General features: G+C 36.5%; 1 protein-coding gene across 3 annotated transcripts in view; it reads left to right on the forward strand.

Moving 5' to 3' along the window:
- COL14A1 (collagen type XIV alpha 1 chain) overlaps positions 1 to 22790 on the forward strand; it is a 206602-nt gene that overhangs the window by 54113 nt on the left and 129699 nt on the right. For all 3 annotated transcript variants that reach the window (XM_037803228.1, XM_037803230.1, XM_037803229.1), the window contains exons 6-11: positions 7354 to 7509; positions 9164 to 9283; positions 11110 to 11274; positions 16710 to 16871; positions 20891 to 21042; positions 22192 to 22321. In XM_037803228.1, coding sequence (XP_037659156.1) covers positions 7354 to 7509; positions 9164 to 9283; positions 11110 to 11274; positions 16710 to 16871; positions 20891 to 21042; positions 22192 to 22321 — 885 coding nt within the window. The remainder of the gene's footprint in view (positions 1 to 7353; positions 7510 to 9163; positions 9284 to 11109; positions 11275 to 16709; positions 16872 to 20890; positions 21043 to 22191; positions 22322 to 22790) is intronic.

Genomic DNA, 22790 nt, shown 5'->3' on the forward strand with positions numbered 1-22790 from the left:
CCCTGCTCTGCATCTTCTAGGTTGACAGCTTCTGACATTATCTCCTAGGACAGGTGACAAGTGACTCTCTGTGTTGTGTTCTGAGAGAACATCTTCAGTGGTGGTGACAGCATAGAAAAGGTATATTGGGCCAAATATTTAGAAGATCCGACATCTGGTCCTGGCTCTGTCAACAACTGCTAAGCCAGTCACTTGTCTTCCATGAGTGTCAACTTTGCTTTCTGAAAAAACAGGGATAATAATGGCACCTCAGGGGAATATTGTGAGAATCATAATGTGCCAATATATTGAAAACCCCTTTTAAAACCTTTGAGCTTTTGGCAAATGTAGCATGATGTTAACTGTAAACAAAATTTCTTTAGTGATATGGCTAAAGCCAGTCTCTGCTTAGTAACAGCAAATTTCTGAGAGTTCTGTTGCACCAAATTTTTAGGAATTTTCTTGTGCTCTTGGTTTGGAAGCTTGAACTTGACCTCACAGGAGGCTTAAGTGAAAAATTGTTCTGTGACCACAGTTTTCCTTCAAATGTCTTGGCTAATGAATGGCCTAGTTAGTTATTTTGCTAGTGGCAAAAAATAATTCAAAGCCACTAAATAAATACTCAACCAATTGTGGTGAAAATATCATTGTGAGGTTTCTGGCTATATATTAAGACAGTGTGTAAAGAGAAATAGTACACACTCCCCTTTCATTCAGCTTAGCCTACAGCTCTGGGAAAATATCAAGGAAGACAGGCAGTATTGATGTAATCTCTGTGATCCCTAAATAACTACAGTCCACTTTCCAGTGTGGTTGTGTGGCCAGGCAGGAGGAGAGACAGCACGTAACTGAGCCATCAAGGTTTATTTTTCTAGTGCCCTGCTGGAGGATGAATTGTGTAAAAAGAGAAGTTTCTTTTTAATAAAGTAATTCAATTTAGTTCACATTTATTGACATGCTCTATACCAAGAGTTCAGCCAAAGAGGCTGAAAAGATAAGATATGAAATTCTCTGCCCCCTCAAAGAGCTCACAGTCTAGTTGAGAAGAGAGAATGGAAGCAAATCATAATGTCCCAATGTGATAAGTACAGAAAATCTTGTACAAATGCAGAGGCAGTAAAGAGGGGCATGTAATGAGTTCCATCTGAGGACTACAGAAGAGTTTCATGGAGTGGGGGAAGTATGACATAGGTTTTGAAGACTGAATAGGAGTTTACCTGGTGGAGAAAGGCTTCCTGTGTCAGTCCTCCCTTTTCCACTTGCATTAATTTGGTTGGTGAACACCTTTCTCCATGATTTCATTGTAAGCATTTGCACTCTTGTAAAATGTATGAGTGATCCATTCCTATGCTTCCTCATCAGCATTTAGTGTTGTCATTTTTTATTTTAGCCATCTGATAGATGTATAGTGATATTATATCATGGTTTTAACTTGTACTTCCCTGATGTCTAATGATGTTGAACATCTTTTTATGTGCTCATTTTCCATCTGTATATCATCTTTTACCCATTTTCTGACAGTAAGTTTTTTTTTTTTACTACTGAATTTCAAGAGTTCTTTATGCATTCTAGATATGAATCCCTTGTTTGATACGTGGTTTGCAAATATTTTCTCCAAGTCTATAATTTGTTTTTTCATTCGCCTATGAGGTTTGCAGAGTAAAAGCTTTAAATTTTGATGAGATCCAATTTATCAATTTTTCCTTTTATGGGCTGTGTTAAGAACTCTTTGCCTAGCCCTAGATTCCAAAGAGTTTCTGCTTTTTTTGCCTAAAAGTTTTATATTGTATCATTTTACATTTAAGTCCATGATCCATTTTAAGTTAATTTTGGTATAAGGTGTGAAGATTAAGTGAAGGTTCATTTTTTGGGGTCCATGTTTGTCCATTTGTTCCAGTAACATTTGTTGAAGTCTATCTTTTCAACAATTGCTTTTGCACATTTGTCTGAAATCAGTTGAGCATATTTGTGTGGGTCTATTTTTTTGTTTGTTTGTTTGTTTTTAATATCTACAAGCCAACACTGAACTTACTTTATTCAAGAATAAAACAATGTACAAAAAAGTATGCTTATATTATAAAAATATGCCAATTCTTTCTTCCAGGCACTGAGGAGACATCATTTTAAACAAAATCAAGGCAAACTTGCTCTCTATAATGACACTTCTATAACTTAATTAAAAAAATGAAAGCTAATATACTCACAAAGTATTTTTAAAAGACCACTGATAATGCTGCTTTATGCTCACTGGCACCAATTCATGCTCACATCATGGAAAAGTACCTCTTTTATAGAATACAGATCACTGTTTTAACAGAATACATGTGATTAGTTAAATGTTTAGGTTTTCCGACTTAACAGTTGTTAACATGTATTTGAGCAAAGTATTAATAGCGTAATGAATTTTGAGAAGGAAAATCCTTTTTATATAATAAGTTTTCATTTAAAAAGAAGATATATTGCTTTGGTGAAAAATGACCTCCCAAGATTTACAATCCAATTTATGAATGGGGGAAAGCTGCATCCCCCTCTACCATTTCACACTCAAATATCTTCAATCCTCCCTAAAAACATATGCCCAAGTTTATATTGTCTCTTTTCTGTTGTCATTTTCTTCTTTCTTGCATTGATTGGCACTTTCCCAGGAGCCCTTAACAGGTGCTGTTGTATACAGTGTGGCTGCTGTGCTGGTACAGTTAGTAGCAGCTGCAGAACAGTTACAGGCTGAAGAGTCCAGCCTTTGGCTTAGCATGGAGACAACACTCCAAATCTCATGGGAATATTTGGTACTTGGAGAAAGAGAAAGGATAGCAGAATGGAAATAATAAAATAAAACCATGAGTTGGGAAAAAGAGACCATTGCTCCAGGAGTTATGTGAGAAGTTCAAAAAGTTGTACTAATTTTAAAAATCAAAATAAAAGTAAACTAAATAGCATCAACACTGACAATGCCAATAGAATGCAGCCTGTCCTTTTAAGAGCTTGTACACAGCACTGTCACTGGCAGGATATGATTCTGGCTGGGCAGAATGACCTGAGTACTCAGGCAAATCCCAGAGTACAATGGCCACACAGTGAATTAGTGACAACAAATGAATCCAATTTTAGGAGTTACTGAACAAACTACAAAATACCTGTTTTGGTTATTAAGTATGTGACTCCTAAGATCCAAATGTTTTTTTGTAGACCAATTCTCTCTCTGTGTGGTTCTGACACCTCTGAGGTGTTAAAATTGCAGAAATACAAGGAATGAGTAATCTGGAGCCCTGCTATACTGGGTAAGTTGATTTCGAAAGAACTGGGGGAGAAATGCTTTCATGTTTTGCCTACATAAAAACTAACATTTGTTCAGTTACTTGTTTTACAATATCCTGGGACTAAGGTGAGGAGAATAGGATAAAAGAAAGCAGAAGAGAAAATGATTGCTGTTTCTTTAGTCAATTACCTAGTTCCTTACAGCTTTCTAAGTTCTCAACTAAGCCCACTTTGCACATGAAATATTAATCCTGTCAAATGTACTTAGATATGGCTGAACTACACATACAATCTAAGCCAACTTAAGCATTTTAATGAGGACACAATCACCAGCTGTGGTTATAGGGAAGGAGAAACACAGAAATATTTGAACTGGTATAATATTAAGAGACAGCACAATTTGTGAAAGGATGAACATATTTTGGAACCTGAGCAAAGGCTTACCAATACTATAAAAAGTGACCAACCAGGTTGTTTACAGTGGCAATGATTCAGCCAGGTCAGTGTGTTGTTCTTGGAAACTTCCATGGCCCCCAAAATATTCAGGACACAGAAAGTCCAACACCTCTGGAGGTCTACAGTTAGTAACAGAGGCCTGAAGTTCAACACTGCCACTGCAAACAACTGGATACCATAATATTAAATAAAAATAAAAAGAATGAGTACACAAAGACATTAAACAGCTAATAAGATGACGCTATTCAGAATCAGACTGGATGAGAGTATTACCACACCTGTCCAGAATCACAGGTCCTTGCTCTCAAAATAAATGTAAAGAACATTTACAACAGAATAAAGCTTTATGAATGCAAGTTTTTCTTTTATTGCAATTCTAATCAAACAGACCAAAAGTCATACTTCTAAAATAATTAAACTAGTTACTTTTCTGTAAAACTGATGTTACTTGGTACCACAGCTAAACTTTAATAGCAGTATCATCAGCCCATGGCAGCAAAGAAATTTTAATTTCTTGTCCCTCATGGTCTCCCACACAAAGCAACTTCATAAAGCATGCAGATGTCTACTCTGCTGAAGTTTCAAATGAAAAAAAAATGATCATTGTGCTTGTGGGTCTCACACCTTCCAAAATATACATAAATGGTGACAAGTGAACAAATAGTAGATCTTTGCTTACCAATAAAATCATATAAGGTGAAGGGTGGGTGGTGGAGAGAGAAGTGTTTAAAATGAAAAAAAAATTTCAAATGATGCTAGCATTCACAAAAAAGGTCATGCTAAGATCAGATCCGTATCAACTCAAAAACTAAAAATTAAGCCCTAATCCAAAGGACTCTGTCCATGGGTCCAAATGCATGCATGCCAGATGAAGAGAATGCAGTATTCATCTGACAATAGCTTCTTCAGAGCAGAACAGTAATGTCTCACTGGAGTAATCAGAAGAGGGTGAATAAGATGCCATCACACTTCTTTTCCACTGAAAGCAGATGACTGATATTCTCCACCACCACATCTCTGAATAGCATTTTCTGGAATGCATCCAGCAGAGCCCACTCTTCCTGGGTGAAGTCTATAACTACATCTTTCAAGTTCACTAACTCTTGGTGCTGAATTTGAATCATGTTGCAGGGGATCCCACCAGTGCAATTCACATGCACGCAGCCCAAGTACACCAAGAGCCCTGGGCGCCTCCTCCGTGGGTTCCGCGCCAGTGAAGCCTGTGTGGGTCTATTTTTGGGTTTTCTATTCTATTTCATTGATCTATGTGTTTATACATCCAACAATACCATACTGTATTGATTACTGTAAGTATATAGTAGTCCTTAATATTGGGTAGAATGACTCCTCTCACTTAATTCTATTTGTTGTCATTGTTTTAGCTATTCTAGGGCCTGTGCCTTTCCATAGAAATTTTAGAACGAGCTTGTTTAAAAAAAAAAACAAAAACAAAAAACTCTTTCTTGGATTTTGACAGAGATTCACATTAAACTTATACATCAATTTGGGGATAATTGACATCTTCACTATGTTGAGTCTTCCAGTATAATGAAAATTGTATGTCTTCATTTATTTAGGTTTTCTTTGATTTCTTTCACCAATTTTGTAATCTTTAGCATACAGAATCTATATATGTTTTGTTAATCTTATACTTATGTATTTCATTATCTTTGGAGCAATTATAAATGGCATTAAACATTAATTTTTGCCAATTGAATGAGTACAAATTGTGTCTCACTGTGATCTTGATTTTTATTTCCATGATCACCAAGATGTTAAATACCTCTTCATTCATTTATTGGCCAGAAATACTTCCTATTTTCTAAAATGTCTATTCATTGCTCATTGTATATTCTTGATACTATTTTATTTTTTGTTTTTTTTATTTTGTGCATATCTTCCCCCAGTTGTAACTTGGCCTTTTATTTTCCTAAGGTACCTTTTGATGATTAATTTTAAAAATTTTAATATCATTAAGTTTATCAATCTTTTCATTTATAGTCAATTAGTTTTGTATCTTATTTCAGGACTGTATAGAATTTATATGTCTAACTCTCAATGACTTGAATGAGCTAAATAAACAAAGCATTTTTTGATCGGAAATCAATTTTAAAACAGAAAATACTGGTTTCCATATTCCTCTTCTAAATAAGCAGAGAGAAATTGTTCCCGTTCTAAGACTCTATCTACATTGTGTCCAAACAATTAATTAAAAAGTAAAATAATATCCCCAATAATTTTGAAAGAGAAAGAAAACTGCTTTCCCTTTGAGGTAAGTGTTCCCCAAGAAAACCGAGAGAAATGGATTCTTGAAGCTTCGTCAGACTTCAGTTTGCCCTGGTTATGTCCAAAAAGCAAATTAAATTCTATACAAGACTCCTTGCAGTATTGTTTTAGAATTTTTTCAGTGTGGTATAGTAGGGCTGCCTCCAAAGTTGATGCTGGCTTTGTGTTTGGTTATTAAAGAAAGGGGATTTGGTGCCAAAAAATGTAATATATAACCTTGGATTGAGCTGTACCGTTCCACTTCCATAATGAGGATCTTAGTATTTCATTGGCAAATACATTTTTCCCCATCTGGTAAAAGGATCTAGGTATTCCATGCATGTTATGTCTGGAAAAAAAAATTAAGATCCTTTTAGGAAAATATGGCCTGGGAGGTACAGAAACACATATATTAAATTGCCTACCTTAACCATAGGAGTTTTGTTTCTACAGGCAAAAATATATTCAATTTACTTATGCAGTCTTCTGTATTTATGTTTTCATTATATGGAATATAATTCAAATATTGTTTTATTGTCATTTTAATATTAAAAAACTAAATAGGTATCTTCTGGCTAGCAAGAAGTTGCAATGGACGGAAAGACACACACATTCACACACACACTTCATGATCTCTAGCCCTCAACTGTGAGTGTAGTAGAATTTTGGGCAGTGCTACTTCAGCCACTGGGCATCTTTTTGGGCATCTTTTTGGGGTTCTCATCCTGAGACCTAAGTCAACCATTTAGAAAATCAATTACTTAAATGATTTTAAGGGGAATCCAGTTGTCACATAGATGCGATATGCAAAAGATCTTGAATTTGAGGAAACACTTAGGCCCTTTTTCAGTTTTCATCTACTACAGACCCTTCCTACTTTGGCAAAGATCTGTGTACTTTTCTTAGATTAACACTATGGACCTGACTTTTCCTTGATTTAGGAAGCACATATTTCTCTTCTCCAATCATTTCCTCTGGCATAGACTTATCAGAATATGAGAGCTACTTCTCTGCTTCGTGGAGATCTTTCCGTCTCCACATCTGGCCCATTCTAGTGTTGCAAAGACCTTTCCTGGGAGGAACCTGCAGGCTAAACCCAAAGCTGGATGATTTTGCAGGTTTACGACTTTCTAGAATGCACAGACGGCTTGAGTTACCAGGATGGTGTGAACCTGCCAGTATCTTGCTTTTTCCAGAACAGCTGGCTCTGTGGCCCACCTTTACCACAATTTTCTCCCAGTAAAAATGCATTTAAGAGAAGGGTTGTAAAATTATGACTGCTTTAATGAGAACTTTATTGTATTCTCGGCACTCAATTATCCGAATGACATTAAATAGATTTAACTATTTTAAAAATCCAAACAATAACTTGTGCTTTTCTGGTTTGCGCTTTTACAGAAGTGAAATTTGTTTGTAAAACTCCAGCTATTGCTGATATTGTAATCCTGGTCGATGGTTCATGGAGTATTGGAAGATTCAACTTCCGACTGGTTCGACTTTTCTTGGAAAATCTGGTGACAGCCTTCAATGTGGGCTTGGAGAAGACACGAATTGGTACATATTCTGCTATTAATAACAGCAGTCAGCTTTCAATGTAAAACTACTTGGAAGCTTTATAAGGGATTTTAAAAACTATTTACAAGTGACTTTCAGAACTACAGGGTCAATTGTACTGATGGTCCCAAAAGGACATGCTTGGATCAATAAATATTTAGTCCTTCTAATTTTTGCTATGACACTGTCATTTACTTAATCATTGGACAAATTTTAATTTTCTGAAAAGTCAAAATCTTCTCTACCTTATAATAATAAATAGTAAAAGTTACAGTTGGTCTAAGAAATTATCCTGTGAGAGTTTTCTTTTTATCGAAAACAAACAGCTGAATCCAGTGACATGTTGAACTAGGAAAATTGGAAATAGTTTTGTAGTACAAAATAATCTTTGCCAAATTAATTCTAGCCAAGATAAAAAGCAAAAAAAAAAGTTGTAAATCTTTCAGAAATATATTCACTTTATTATATAAAGTCCCATAACTTAACTTTTTTAAAAAGAACTTTCTCCCTTTAAAAAAGTGATTGTAGCTACATGTATACAACTCAAAATTTTCAGTCGTAACCACTTTCAAGTGTGTAATTCAGTGGTATCAATTACATTCATAATATTTTGCTACCTTCACCAACATCCATTAACCAAACTTTTTCATCCCCTCAAATAGAAGCTCTGCATCCATGAAGCATTAACTCCTCATTCCCCTTACCTCCAGGCCCCTGGTAACCTATAATTTACAACTGTCCCTATGAATTTGCTTATTTATGTATTTCATATAAGTTAGTTAAACAATATTTGTCTTTTTGTGCCTGGCTTATTTCACTCAATATAATGTCTTCAAGATTCATCCGTATGGCAGCATATACAGAACTTCATTCCTTTTCACGGCTGAATAACGTTCCACTGTGTGTATACACCCCATTTTATTTATCCATTCATCCACCGATAGACACTTGGGTTGCTTCTTACCTTTTGGCAATTGTGAATAATGCTGCTGTGAACATTGGTGTGCCACGATCTGTTCAAATCCCTGCTTTCAATTGCTGGGTCATATGATAATTCTTTTTCTAACTTTCTGAGGAACCGCTAAACTGTTTTCCACAGTAGCAGCAAACATTTTACAATCCCACCAACAATGTAGCAGAATTCCAATTTCTCAGCATCCTTAGCAACACCTGTTTGTGTATTTATTTTCTTTAATAATAGCCAACCTGTTGGATTTGAAGTGGTATCTCATTGTGGTTTTGAATTGTATTTCCTTGATGACCAATGAGGTTGAGCATCTTTTCATGTGTTTAGTCATAGCTTAATGTTTAAATAGCCATTAAGGAAAATCATTTCTTTGAGGAATAAATAAATAAATCTAGACCTTAAATCTATAAGCACAGTCACTCTTTTTTTTTTTTTTTTTAAATGCCAAATACCTAATTGAGTGCTCACTTGTAAATGGCTAGAAAATATGTATCCTTCCTGCCTCCACAAATATCTAAAGTAATTCCTTCGACTGAGGTCAGGAATTCTTTTTGAAAGTGCATAGCCAGGGAGAGAAAAATATGTTTCAAAGAATATGTACTTCATCAGTCTAGTTTCTTGAATAGTTCGCGAGATTTTTGAGTAATCCATCCTTTCTGGGTGGGCTTTCTTGTCTTTCTTTTCCAGGTCTTGCACAGTATAGTGGTGACCCCAGAATAGAATGGCATTTGAATGCCTTTAGCACAAAAGATGAGGTGATTGAAGCCGTCCGAAACTTACCATACAAGGGGGGAAACACACTAACAGGTATGCTCTTTTCAATCCACGTTCTTAACGGCGTGTCTTGCTAAGGAATAATTTTATTACTTAATTTTGCTGCACTGTAATATAATTTTTTTAAATGAAACTAGCACTTAAAATTCTTAGATTTCTCTTTTCTCAAAACTCAGAATTAAAATTAAAACGAAACGTCACTTTCCTTCTGTCATGTGAGTTTAGTGTTCCAGGAAGAGCTCGATTGGGCTAGAAGAAATCAGAGCAGTCCCTGCCCCTGACAACCTCCGGCAGCTGTCGTAAGATTTGTGGGTTCATATCCTCTCTTTTTACCTCGTTTCCAGCCACCCTACCATTCAAATGAAAACAAATTTCTATCTTATTTTCAAAGAAGGTGTTTTCTATTATTCTGCAATTAGTGTTAATCATGAAAATGTTTGAGGGTATTTGGCTCACCAGTATTTTTGATAAGTAAGGAGTGTAAGAACAGTTAGATTATAATTATCCAAGGCACAACCACAGAGGGTTTGCATGGTTTTTTTTTTTTTTTGGCATTAAAAAAATTTTTTTAATTGAGATTGTTCACATACCATAAAATTATCCAAAGATCCAAAGTGTACAATCAATTGCCCATGGTACCATCATACCACTGTGAATCCATCACCACAATTTTTTTTTTCAATTTTTAGAACATTTTCGTTACTCCAGAAAAGAAATAAAGACAAAAAAAGGAGACTTGAATCCTCCCATACCACTAATCACCCCCCCTCCATTGTTGATTCATAGTTTTGGTATAATACATTTGTTACTGTTGATGAAAGAATGCTAAAATACTATTAACTGTAGTATATAGTTTGCAATAGGTATATACTTTTTTCCTATATGCCCCTCTATTATTAACTTCTAGTTATAGTGTCATATGTTTGTTCTAGTTCATGCAAGAGATTTCTAATATTTGTACAGTTAATCATGGACATTGTCCACCACAAGATTCACTGTTTTATACATTCCCATCTTTTAACCTCCACCTTTCCTTCTGGTGACATACATGACTCTGAGTTTCCCCTTTCCACCACCTTCATACACCATTCAGCACTGTTAGTTATTTTCACAACGTTGCATGAGTTATAACCTTAGTAAATGCTATTTCCTTTCAAAGGCACACAATATAAGTGCTCAGGTTAAATAATACAGATGCTGTTACTATTTTTTTTAAAAACCACTGAAATCCTGATAATTGCTTTGCCAATTTGAGGCATAATCAGGTGGATTTTTTTCTTAATACAGCAAAAAATTGCTGAAACAAATCCTATAACAATATTGCAGCATTTCTTATTTTTACTGCATGAAAAGTGTCACACTCAAAAGGCAGGAGTTCAAATATCATTTTAGATCTCCCCCCACCATCCCTAAATAAGAGCGCACGTGCAAGAGAGAGAGAGAGAGAGAGAGAGGGAGCAGTTTTGGTTCTTTAGATTACCATGAACAAATTTAAAATTGTAATGATGATATTATAGGACAGTCACTCTTGTATGGATATTCTTACTACATTCCAAATTATAAAGGTTTAGATTTTCTTGTGCGTATAAGATCTGTAATGTCTCTTGGACATGAATTCAATGTTTTTTATAGATGCTAGTTTCTGAGATAATGCAATATTAAGTTATTTTTATTCTATTCTTGTGGATTTTAGTTTTTATCAAATCTATTGAAGAAAAACTCATAAATTGAAGGTTCACATCTAATAAAGCTCTTTTAGCTCAAGAAGCTGCCTGTCTTGTGGTTACATCGTGCAGAATTTGGTAGACTTTTATTAGAGATGGCTGGCTTATGTATATTTTTCCTTTTTTGCCCTTCAGGTCTTGCCTTGAACTACATTTTTGAAAATAGCTTTAAACCAGAAGCAGGAGCAAGGAGTGGAGTATCCAAAATTGGCATTTTAATCACAGATGGAAAATCCCAAGATGATATTATTCCACCATCCAGAAACCTTCGTGAGTCTGGTGTTGAGCTGTTTGCAATAGGTATGTACAATTTATGGCTCTTTGTCAACGAGGAACATAGAAGCACAACCACTCAAAAGAGTATGTAATGCAAAGAGCACTTCATTGAAAGCCAGGAGAACTGGGAACTCCTTGATCTTGGCACCACTACCAGCTATAGGATCTTCCTTACATTAAGGATGGAAGTGATAGTAACTATAACATATCCCATCATGTATCTCTAGGTAAGATGCTTCACCTAAAATGTTGTGAAGAGCATAAAGCAGCATGCGAAGGTTATATATATGTTTTCTTACCTTTTAATTATTCAGAACTATCTCTTTAGGATCACTTTATAGCTGTCTGGTATAGGCAGTTTAGGGAGTCTCTGGTAGTTGAGGGAGAAACCAACTTATTATTTTGCAGCATTTTGAAGAAAACACCAAGTTATAGATAGTGGCATACATTCAGGATAAGTGAAAATATTTAGATGGTGAGATTTTGAACTTGTTTAAAATGTTTACATTTTCCTTGGCATTAAAGTCTATTTAGTAGAGGTCAACATATTTCTCAGCAAAAAAAAAAAAACCCTGATTGCCAAGCAGCACTGAAATACAAATCAGAATGTCATGGCAAATTTTTTAAAAGACATTTAAAATTACTAATGGTCTATTTTATTATGTTTTACATTTTTAACTCTCCTATTTGTTATCATTATTTAGTACAATTAAAATGCGTCTCTCTCCATTTACCAAGAATATGGTGTTCTGGTTTGCTAATGCTGCAGTTTTGCAAAACACCAGAAATGGATTGGTTTTTATAAAAGGGGGTTTATTTGGTTACAAAGTTACAGTCTTAAGGCCATAAAGTGTCCAAGGTAAGGCATCAACAATAGGATACTTCACTGGAGAAAGGCCATTTTGGCCTCTGGAAAACCTCTGTTAGCTAGTGTCTGCTTGCTCCCAGGTTGTGTTTCAAAATGGCTTTCTCCAGAATTGTAGTGTCTGCTTCCAATGGCCGTCTTCAAAATGTCTGTCTCAGCTGAGCTCCAAGCTCCTTCTATCTGAGCACTTTTGGCTCCAGTGGTTTAGTTAAGGCCCACACTGAATGGGTGGGGCCACGCCTCCAGGGAAACATTCAATCAGAGGTTACACCCTAAATCAAAGGTATCACTCACAGTTGGGTGGGTCACATCTCCATGGAAACAACCTAATCCCAATATCTCATGAGACTGGATTAAAAGATCATGGCTTTTTCTTGGGGGACATAATATATCCAAACTCGCACATACAGATTAATCATCCATTTGCAAACTGTCTTTGAGATGTTTCTTCTATCAGAAGAGAATTCTATCATGGAGTTATGTACTAGTTGGAGAGGCACACCAGGTGTCAATATAAAAAGGTACAGTCTTAACTAAAAGATTAATCTTACTAAATTGAAATATCCTGAGAAGGAGCCTGTGAATCTGTATTTTATCAATGTACCCAGATGATTTTTGCAGTCCAGGGTTGAGAACTACTGGTAAACCCACTGGAATATCTCTTCTATGTGTATTGTTCAAATTTCTCTCCCTGTTAGAGAAAGATCCTAAAAATTTCCCAGTTTATATTTTTTATTTCATAAGAGCATGTTTCTAATCAGTCATTTTATTGGAACTTATTCCCTACTGGAATTTATTCCCTACTGGTTTCTACCCAAGTACTGTATGAGAATAGTTCCAGAAGCAAGAAGAGGTGGCTATAGAAATAACATTTTCCCCTCCCTTTCCTTTTCCTTACATCTGCAGCATCTCTAGACAGTGAGTCCTGGAGGGCAAGGGTGTGTCTCCTTCATTTTTCATTCCTAGTATCTAACTCAGTGCCTGACACTTAATAAGTTTCCAATAAATGTTCAATAATTTAATGTGTCTAGAGGATTTCTAAGACAATATAACCTTAACGTGAAAAATTAAAATGCTTCTGAAAGATACGCATAAGAAAAGTGTATTGTTATTCAAAGAAATGAAGTGCATTATACTATAGTAAAGTCCATTTTAAAATACTGCTAATAAAGGCTACATGTTCCCTTCACAGAAGAAAGAGCAAAAGAAATTCAGGGGAAAAAACTTAAGAATGTATTGTGTTCAAGCTTTTTTTTTTTTTTTCTTTCAAGCTTTTGTTTTTGTTAGCTGTTACCTTATTATTTTGTATGCATATGGAGGGAGGGTGTTATATCTTGGTAATGTACTGGAGCTGTCTCCTAGCAGTTCTCAAGAGCCATTTTTTGAGCCGTCTCTTCCCAAGTCCATGTTCCGTGGCCTCACATTGGGATAGTTTAAAATCAGCCATAGTGGGGGTATTTATACCACAGGAATTGGCAAACATTACAAGCCAAAGCAGAAAACCGATTGTCAAACATTTGCCAGCACGCCACAGGAAGACCCGTGGACAATATAATACACGGTTTTAATCATGTGGCAACTTCAGGCCCAAAGATGAATGTCAAGTTGGTCCTAGGAACTGATTCAAATTTGACTGGTATTAATATTTGTCACTCTGAAGTTTCATAGAGAAAAAAAGATCCTCTGAGCTACTCCTAGATTTAAAACTCAAAATGTGCTTTATGGAAAGTCTCATTTCAGAAGCATTTGTTTATTTGCTGTGTGCCAAGCATTGTGCTGGGTATTGTAACACAAAATGAGCACGGCAAAATCCTTAAAACACAAATCCCTTCAAATTCACAGCAATCATTTCCTCTCTTTTCCATGCAGTTTTCAACAGTCAAATTATTTCATTTGGCAAGGGGGAGAGAGACAAATTTGGCAAAGTGGAGAGAGACAGACTATTTCCTAGAATAGGCTTATGTGAATCCAAATTTATGGTTAGTTTTAACTGGATGCCATGAAAAGCATCATTGCATATTGCTTCAGCACACACTGAATGTTACATTCTTACTGTCTTTGCAGATCAAAATGTGCACTTTAGAAGCTATTGTAAAAGTCCTTTAGGCAAGAAATGCCACAGATATATTATGTCTTTGTTCAACAAAGAAAATCCCTGCAGAGGACTTAAACTAATGGATTAATTTATGTGCATGCTTTTTAAAAATTTAAATTGATTTATATTGGTTTAGCTTTATTCTATGTCCAATCTCTTGATTTTGTGTTTTACATAAGACATATATAAATAAACAAACATCTTTGTTGGCTAAAAGACTAAGTTAAAAGAAAAAATGAGTTTTCTAAAACATTTATTGTTTTCTAAGCCACTGATATATTTTATTCTTGCTTAAGACCAATGGAAGAACTTATCATTTAGATGCATATTTATTAAGCTTTAGTGTGAAATTTAAAATATTAAAAGATGAATTTATTGAAAACAGAATATTTCTTTCAGAATGCTGGGCTGCCTTCTTTTTTTTTCCCGTTTTTTGAAATTGTGAACTTTAGCATGTATACATAACAGTTATAACTTTCAATGTATGATTTCACAAGTAGTTAGCAAATCTCAAAAATGTCATGGCCCATAATTCCACAACTTCCATTATTGTAAAATACAACATTCCATTATTGTAAAATATAACATACATACAGAAAAGTGTCATCTCTCAATGTGCTGCTCAACAGGCAGTCACATAGGCAATCTAAAAAATTGTTATGGGCTACAGTTCCACAATTTCAGTTCTTTCCACACTATGCAATACAAGTTATATACAGAAAGGTGAAGACTTTGAAGGCACAATTCAAGGAGCAGCTATAGAGCAAATCCAAAGGATGCTATAGGCTACAGTTCCACAATGTCATTTACCTCCTTCCAGCCCTTCCAACACCTCAGCATCCAAAAATATATACATAATTATATACAGTTTCAGTAATCATAGGCCTCTGTTCAATATTATCTTGTTTGTTGCTACTCCTTCCTCTCTCTTAATTTCTTTCTCCATCTTCGGGGGTGTCTAGGCAGTGAGCACCCTAATTTGTTCATATTAAAAGGGGTTGTCGACAATATGGGGAAAGGGGCCACATCTGATAGTTGATCTTAAAGAGCTGTTGCTCCTGGTTTTAGGACTTGTCTGGCATAGGAACAAGGGCCACCTTCTTAATTCTTGTGTTCACCCTCCATTCACTGGTGTTGTTAATAATAAATGGATAAGTTTTTAAGAAAAACTTCAAGAGAATTCATCCAGATGTGATTTGAACTTTTTCTCTGGAAATTATTTGGAAATCAGCAGGGTTTATGATCTTATAACCACATAAAGAAAATTGCTCAGATACAGCCAATACTTTATTATTCAGTATGTTGGAGGTTGGAAAATAAATTAATTTTCATAGCCAGGCATCTAAGAAGTAATTCTACCCCAGGTAATTGCTCTTCTTTGATTCAGTAGTTCCTGTTTCAACATCCTTGGGTCAAGGAAATGAAAGGGATTAACAAAGAAATCCTTCTTGTTTGCTGAAGCCTTAGGAAGAGAAATCTAAACTTGCGCCTGTGTACCCCAGACCTGTGCTTCCCCTTTTGTGTCTCTCATTTCCCTGGTAAATATTGTCTCATTTTAGTGTCTGTCTTCTGAGAGGCATTTAGGATGTAACACTTAAAAGCACAGGACTTTGGATAGACTGCTTGGGCAGAATCCCAGCTGTCAATTTACTGGCTTGGTGTCCCTGAGCAAGTTAATTAGCCTTTGTTTGCATCAGTTTTCTCATCGTAAAATGGAGGCAACAATAGTGCAAACTCATAAGGTCATTGGGTGGAATAAATATGCTAATAGATGTAAAAACTTACTACAGTGCTTGGAACATAGCAAATACACTAAAGTGTTAGCTCCCACTGCTAAGAGAGTCTGGAAGTTGCCTGGGGCCAAGGTTTTTCCGACTTACTTTATTCCCTGCTGTATTCCAAACACCCAAGGTTGTGCTTGACCTGTAGTGGAATTCAATAAAGACTATGAAAACCAGAGTTTCCCTGTTTGTATTAGCAAAATTGCAGTGGTTACTAGATGGGAAATTGTATTTGAGTATGTAAAAAAATTTTTTTTTCCCAAGGTTTTTCTTTGGCTTAATGCTAGAAACACACACACACAAACACAAATACTTGTGTGTGTGTGTGTATATATATGTGTGTGTGTGTGTATATATTCACATATAGGTATATACATCTCTATATAATTTTTATTCTAGGAGTATCTCAATTTAAGTATACTTATTTTGTAGAAATATAAACCTAAACCTTTTGTAGTTTAGAATACTGGCTTAATTACTATTGCTTCTGCAATATTCATGCAAGACAGAAATTTGTTTCATCAAGTCATCTTCCTCTCAAGAATCACGGAACAAAATTAAGGTGTAATCATTTAAAAGTGATCGTAATGGTGACTTTAAAGTAGCAGATGTTTTGATTTGCAGTGGAGACTGACTGGCTCTGGTCAGGCCCACTGCAGTTGCTCTATCAAATGGGGTATAAATGACATGGGATCCTTCCTGTCATCCCCAATGCAAGGGGTGAAAAATGCGGATGTGAATGAGCTGCAGGAGATTGCCTCTGAACCCGACAGCACTCATGTGTACAACGTCGCCGAATTTGACCTGATGCACACTGTTGTGGAGAGTCTAACAAGGACCGTCTGCTCCAGAGTAGAAGAACAGGACAAGGAAATCAAAGGTAAAACCAAACACGGAAAGCATGGTTCAGTGGATGGTGATGTTACCCTACATTAAGTCTATCGTGGATTATGAAAATTCTTGGTGTTTTCATGTTGGCTTTCTAAATGGAGTCCTTTATTCCCCTAATACCTGAATCACCAAAGTAGAAAAGGGAGTATAAAGGCAGGCTTTGTAGTGGCGAGGGAGGGATATGTTGGCCACTAGATGGTTTTCTCCATGTTTTCACATTTACAGCATCATGGTTTGTTATTTTTAATTAAGCTTTTACTTTTGAGACAATTGTACATTCACATACAGTTGTAAAAAATAATTTAGAAAGATACCATATATCCTAAAGTAGTTTTCTCTCTGGCAACATCTGGCAAAACTATAGAATATCGCAATCAAGATATAGACATTAATACAGTCAAGATACAGAACATTTCCATCGCCACAAGGTTGCCTCATGTGGCCCTTTTATCACCACACCTACGTCCCTCCTATCCCTACTCTCTCCCTAACCCCTGGCAACTACCTATCTGTTCACCTTTTCTGAAATAGTTTTCATTTCAATAACATTAAATAAATGGAATCATGCAGTATGTAATCTTTTGAGATTGGCTTTTTTCCTGCATGGTAATTTCTTGGAGATTCATCCCAGTTGTGTGTGTTTCAATATTTTGTACTTTCTTTATTGCTGTGTAGTAGTCCATGATATGGTTGTGTCATGGTTTGTTTAAACATTCACCCATTGAAGGACATCTGTATTGTTTCCAGTTTTTGGCTATTACAAATAAAGCTGCTATGAATATTTGTGTACCGGTTTTTGCATGAAGATAAATTGTCATTTCTCTGGTATGATGCCCAAAAGGGCAGTTGATGGATTGTATGGTAGTTGCATGCTAAGATTTTTGAGAAACTGCCAAACTGTTTTTATGTTCTCACTAGCAATTTATGAGCGGTCCAGTTTCTATGCATTGTTGCCAACATTTTTTGTTGTCACTATTTTTATTTCAGCCATTCTAATAGGTATAAAATAGTATCATATTGCAGTTTTATTTGCATTTCCCTGATGGCTAATGAATTTGACATCTTTTGCACGTGTTTATTTGCCATGTGTATACCCTCTTCAGTGGAATGTCTGTTCATGGTTTTGCCCATTTTCCAATACTTATTGCATTTTTGTTGTTGTTATGGTTACACATGACTTTGAGGTCCTTTTTCCCCTGTTGTTCCAATTGGGAATTTCTATTGTTCTGTCTGTCTTCACGTTCACTGATTCTTTCCTCTATCCTCTCCGTTCTGCTTTTGAACCCATCAGTTGAATTTTTTATTTAAATTATTGCATTTTTCATTTCTAAGATTTCTATTTGGCACTCCTTCATAGGTTCTTTTTCTTTGCTGAGACTTCTATTTCCTTCTGAGACTGTCTGTTTTTCTCTTTTGTTTCAAATGTGTTTGTATTTGCTCACTGAAGCATTTTTATGATGGCTGTACCTTCTGATTTAGCTAGCTTCCTCTGACACTACTCTGGCAGGGGAAGGGGGGTGTGCATTGCATCATTTCTGCCAGTTGGGAGCAGAAGTCCAATTTTTGCATTTGGTGTCCTTTGACACCCCTGGGTAGGAGATCCTCATTACTGCAGGGTGGAGATGGGAGTTCTGGATACTCACTAAGCCTCCAGTGATACTGCCCAATTGGAGAGGCAGGAGTGCCTCATTGCTACTCCCCATGTGGCCTCCACTGATGCTGCTTTGAGGGTAGAGAATGTCCTGACTCTCCACTAGACCTCCTATGACAACACCCCGGGGGGAAGGGTACCTCCTTAATACTGGTGGGGTTGGGGGTCCAGGCTCTTCATGTGGTCTAAACTGATATCATGGGGGGGTGGGGCACAGGGGAGATTTATTATCACCTGGCAGGAATGAAAGTCTCTCTTCCCTACTTGGCTTTCTTTCATACCACCCTGTCCAAGGTGGGAGATGGTGGGTGTTGAGGCACCTTGTTACAGCCAGGCAAAGATAGACGTGTTGGCTCTCCATTCATCCTTTGTTGCCATGGTTGGGGAGGTGGGTCCATAGTTTTTTCTGTTGTGTTTGGCTGGAGTAGAAAGTTACTGCATACAAGTTTTCTGTCTTGCTAGTTGCCCCTTTTCTGGCCCTGTGGCTTGAGAGAGCAGGCTTTTGTTGGGGCTTCCTTTGTCTGCATTCATTGGTGTTTCCGAGTTGCTGGCTTCTTCAGCTCCACAGCTGGGATATGTGAGGCAAAAAGAACACCCAAGGAACTCACCATCATTTTGTTCCTTTGGTCTTGATGTCCCTAGTCCATTTGCCTTCTTCTCTCCACTTTTCATTATCTTCTGATATGTATTTCAGAATTTTTAGTTGTACATAGTGGAAAGACTATGAAAAATATCTACTTCATCTCCCTGGAAATGGAAGCCATCATGGAATTTTAAGGACCCTCTTGTCCTTCACGATACCATTGATCTCCAGGTGGCTTGTGGCTTACAGGAATATGATCAGAGACCAAGGCTGTATCCACATGACCTCTGTTCTAGTTTGCTAATGCTGCGGAATGCGAAACACCAGAGATGGATTGGCTTTTATAAAAAGGGGGTTTATTTGGCTACATAGTTACAGTCCCAAGGCCATAAGGTGTCCAAGGTAACACATCAGTAACTGGGTACCTTCACTGGAGGATGGCCAATGGCGTCCGGAAAACCTCTGTTAGCTGGGAAGGCACGTGGCTGGCGTCTGCTCCAAAGTTCTGGTTTCAAAATGGCTTTCTCCCAGGACGTTCCTCTCTAGCAAGCTTGCGCCTCTTCAAAACGTCACTCACAGCTGCACTGAGTTCCTTCTCTTTGAGTCAGCTCATTTATATGGTTCCATTGATCAAGGCCCACTCTGAATGGGTGGGGCCACGCCTCCATGGACATATCCCATCAGTTATCATCTATAGTTGGGTGGGGTGCATCTCCATGCAAACAACCTAATCCAAACTTTCCAACTTAATCCCCACTATTATGTCTGCCCAACAAGATTGCATCAAAGAATATGGCTTTTTCTGGGGGACATAATACATTCAAACCGGCACAACCTCCTTTAAGAGATCAGTGTTATTTCCTTCCTCTCTTTTATCCAGGAGCATTAAGGGGTTCTATTTGCCTGCATATCCTTGTTTCTCCATCATTCTCCTTCCCTGGACCAGATCTCTTGGGACTGGGCTGGGCAGCCAAGCAATAAAATCCTGAACAAATTTCCCTGAGCTTCAGAGTGATAATTCTTTAGAGACCAGCTTTCCCCAGAGAAAACTTTGCATGTGGTTGATGATAATGCACATCTGTCCAAAATCTTTATAGAATCATTTGCTTTAACGTGCATATAATACACATGAAGTGCTCAGTGTCTTGCTCATGGTGAGCATCCAGTATATGATAATTCATTTTTCTTCTTTTTTCACTTTTTAGATATTGCCTGTTTTTTGCAAAAAAAGTCCTCAGTATAGAGTCTGTATACTCTATGATGCTTAAAAACACAGGTTTTGCTGTCAAGATGCCTGGATATCAGTCTCAGCTCTGCTGTTTAGTAATTATGAGACCTTGGGCAAGAAAGTAACTAACTTTATCATGTCTTGGTTTTCTCACATGCAAAGTGGGAATAATAAAAGTAACTACTGAGAGTTAAATGAGATGATATTTCTCTAGAACTTAGAAGAGTATCTTTAGAAACATACATGCTCAATTAATGTTGGTTTGTCTTATAGCAATGTCATTAACATAAGGAAGTTTCTTGAAATCAGGGACTATGTCTTATTTAAGTTTGTAGCCTCAGAACCCAACATAGTACCTGGTAGCTAACAGATACTTTAATGTTCAAATGGACAAATGCAGGAATGAATAATTAAATCAACTTATCTAGAGATGACAGCTTTAGGAATAGCACAATATCAACAGTTACTTCTGAATAATGAAATTTTCTGGGTTCATAAGAAATAAGTTAGGGAAAGAGGTTTATTTTATGTGTTTCTTTAATTTAGCCTCAGCTCTTGCCACCATTGGGCCGCCTACAGAGTTGATTATTTCGGAAGTTACAGCCAGAAGCTTTATGGTCAACTGGACTCATGCTCCAGGGGAAGTGGAAAACTACAGAGTTGTGTATTATCCTGCCAGGGGTGGGAAACCAGAAGAGGTAATAAGATTTTCAAACCATTCTTTAGGATCTCTCAAGGCTTCTAGAGTAGTGAGAATAAGAGAAAAATCATATATATATATATATATATATATATATATATATATATATATCTTATGTATATAATAAAGACATTATTCATCCACAAATATTGTTAATGATTTGATGGAAATACGTTTCCATGTGTCCATATTGTTCTCCCATCTCTCTGGGATAGGCTATTTATACCTCTTCTCACCCCTCCATCAAATACCCTCAAAACTAGTCTGGGTCTCCAAATTTAATACAAATTGTTTTGCCTTTTTTTTTTTTTTTTTTTCCTTTTTAACATTAATGAGCTCTAAATTCAGAGTTATCAGGCCAGGGTCCCCTTTTGCTATTCATGCATCCTTTCTACTTTGGGAGAAGGTTTGAACTTTCTGCCTGAATGAAATCTGTGTGTTCCAAGTTATGGGGTCTTAAAGTTTAGTTCTCCAAGGTTTGGAATTTTTCCTGGATATTTGTGGAGAATAGTACAATGGAGAAGTCATAGCAGAGCAGTTGTGGCCAACACAGGAGAGAACGCCCATTGTCAGATGATTGGATCCCTCTCATTTCCTCCCTTTGATTAACAGCTTCACAGGGACTATGCTAGAATTTGATGGACTCTCCCTTTCTTTTTGTTGCTCTAACCTCTGACTGACCACAGCTGTTTCACAATTTTCTTCTGTATGACTTATGGTTAATTTTTTTAAGTGTTAGAGAAGTAGATCACAGAGTTTTAAATCATCTGGACTAAAAAAAAACAAAAAACAAAAAAATCAGAGTGCTTCCAATGAGTCTAATTTTTTCATGACTAGTAAGTCTTTAAAATGCTTTCCAAAGCTTCACAAAAAAATCACACGCCTACTGTTACTAAGTGGATGGAAATAGAATAATAATTAGCTTGGGAATGATGCAGTTTCCGCTAGATATTAATTAAGGAACTTTTGGACTTTCCATAAAAGACACATAACTTCAAGGAGAATTGATGCCATGGTGGAAAAGAGGTTGTGTCACGAGTAAGAAAATATTTAATGAAATATTCTTGCTTGAGATGTTTTTGCTCCTTGATTTCAATTCTTCATGTGTGATATTCCATAGTTATTCCTTGACCTGTTCTTTAAACAGGTGGTGGTGGATGGAAGTGTATCTTCTACGGTGCTGAAAAACTTGATGTCTTTGACTGAATATCAGATAGCAGTCTTTGCAATATATGCCCACACTGCCAGTGAAGCCCTCCGGGGAACTGAAACTACACGTATGTTTTAAATTATACCCAATTCTAACTCTGCACAGCCTTGTCTAGGGGCCTTTCCTAAATTAGAATTGTATGTGAGTTGCACTGATAGACATGTTGAATCAAATTCATAGGAAATAGTTGCAATGCTATATGTAATACACTTCCATGCGATCACTGGAGTTTTTCAGGTGTTACATATAGGGAGAGATGTTATAAAATTCTGGTATGCTTAGTAGAAAGCAGTCTCTATGGTAAAAGGTGCAAAATACATTCATTTATTTATTAAATAATTAGTGCATGCCTATTATGAACCAAACACTGAGCCTGAATTTGTCCATATAAGTAGTGTAGGAGTTCTGTATCTCCTGCCCAGTAGAATACCAGTTTGTTCAAAATATGTTGGATCTATCTTCAAGGTTCATATCATTGTAATTAAAACAAGTTTTTGAATGCAAATAATTCCTTACATGGGCATGCTCATGATAAC

The sequence above is a fragment of the Choloepus didactylus genome, chromosome 14 (assembly GCF_015220235.1).
Source record: "Choloepus didactylus isolate mChoDid1 chromosome 14, mChoDid1.pri, whole genome shotgun sequence".
Taxonomy (NCBI): domain Eukaryota; kingdom Metazoa; phylum Chordata; class Mammalia; order Pilosa; family Megalonychidae; genus Choloepus; species Choloepus didactylus.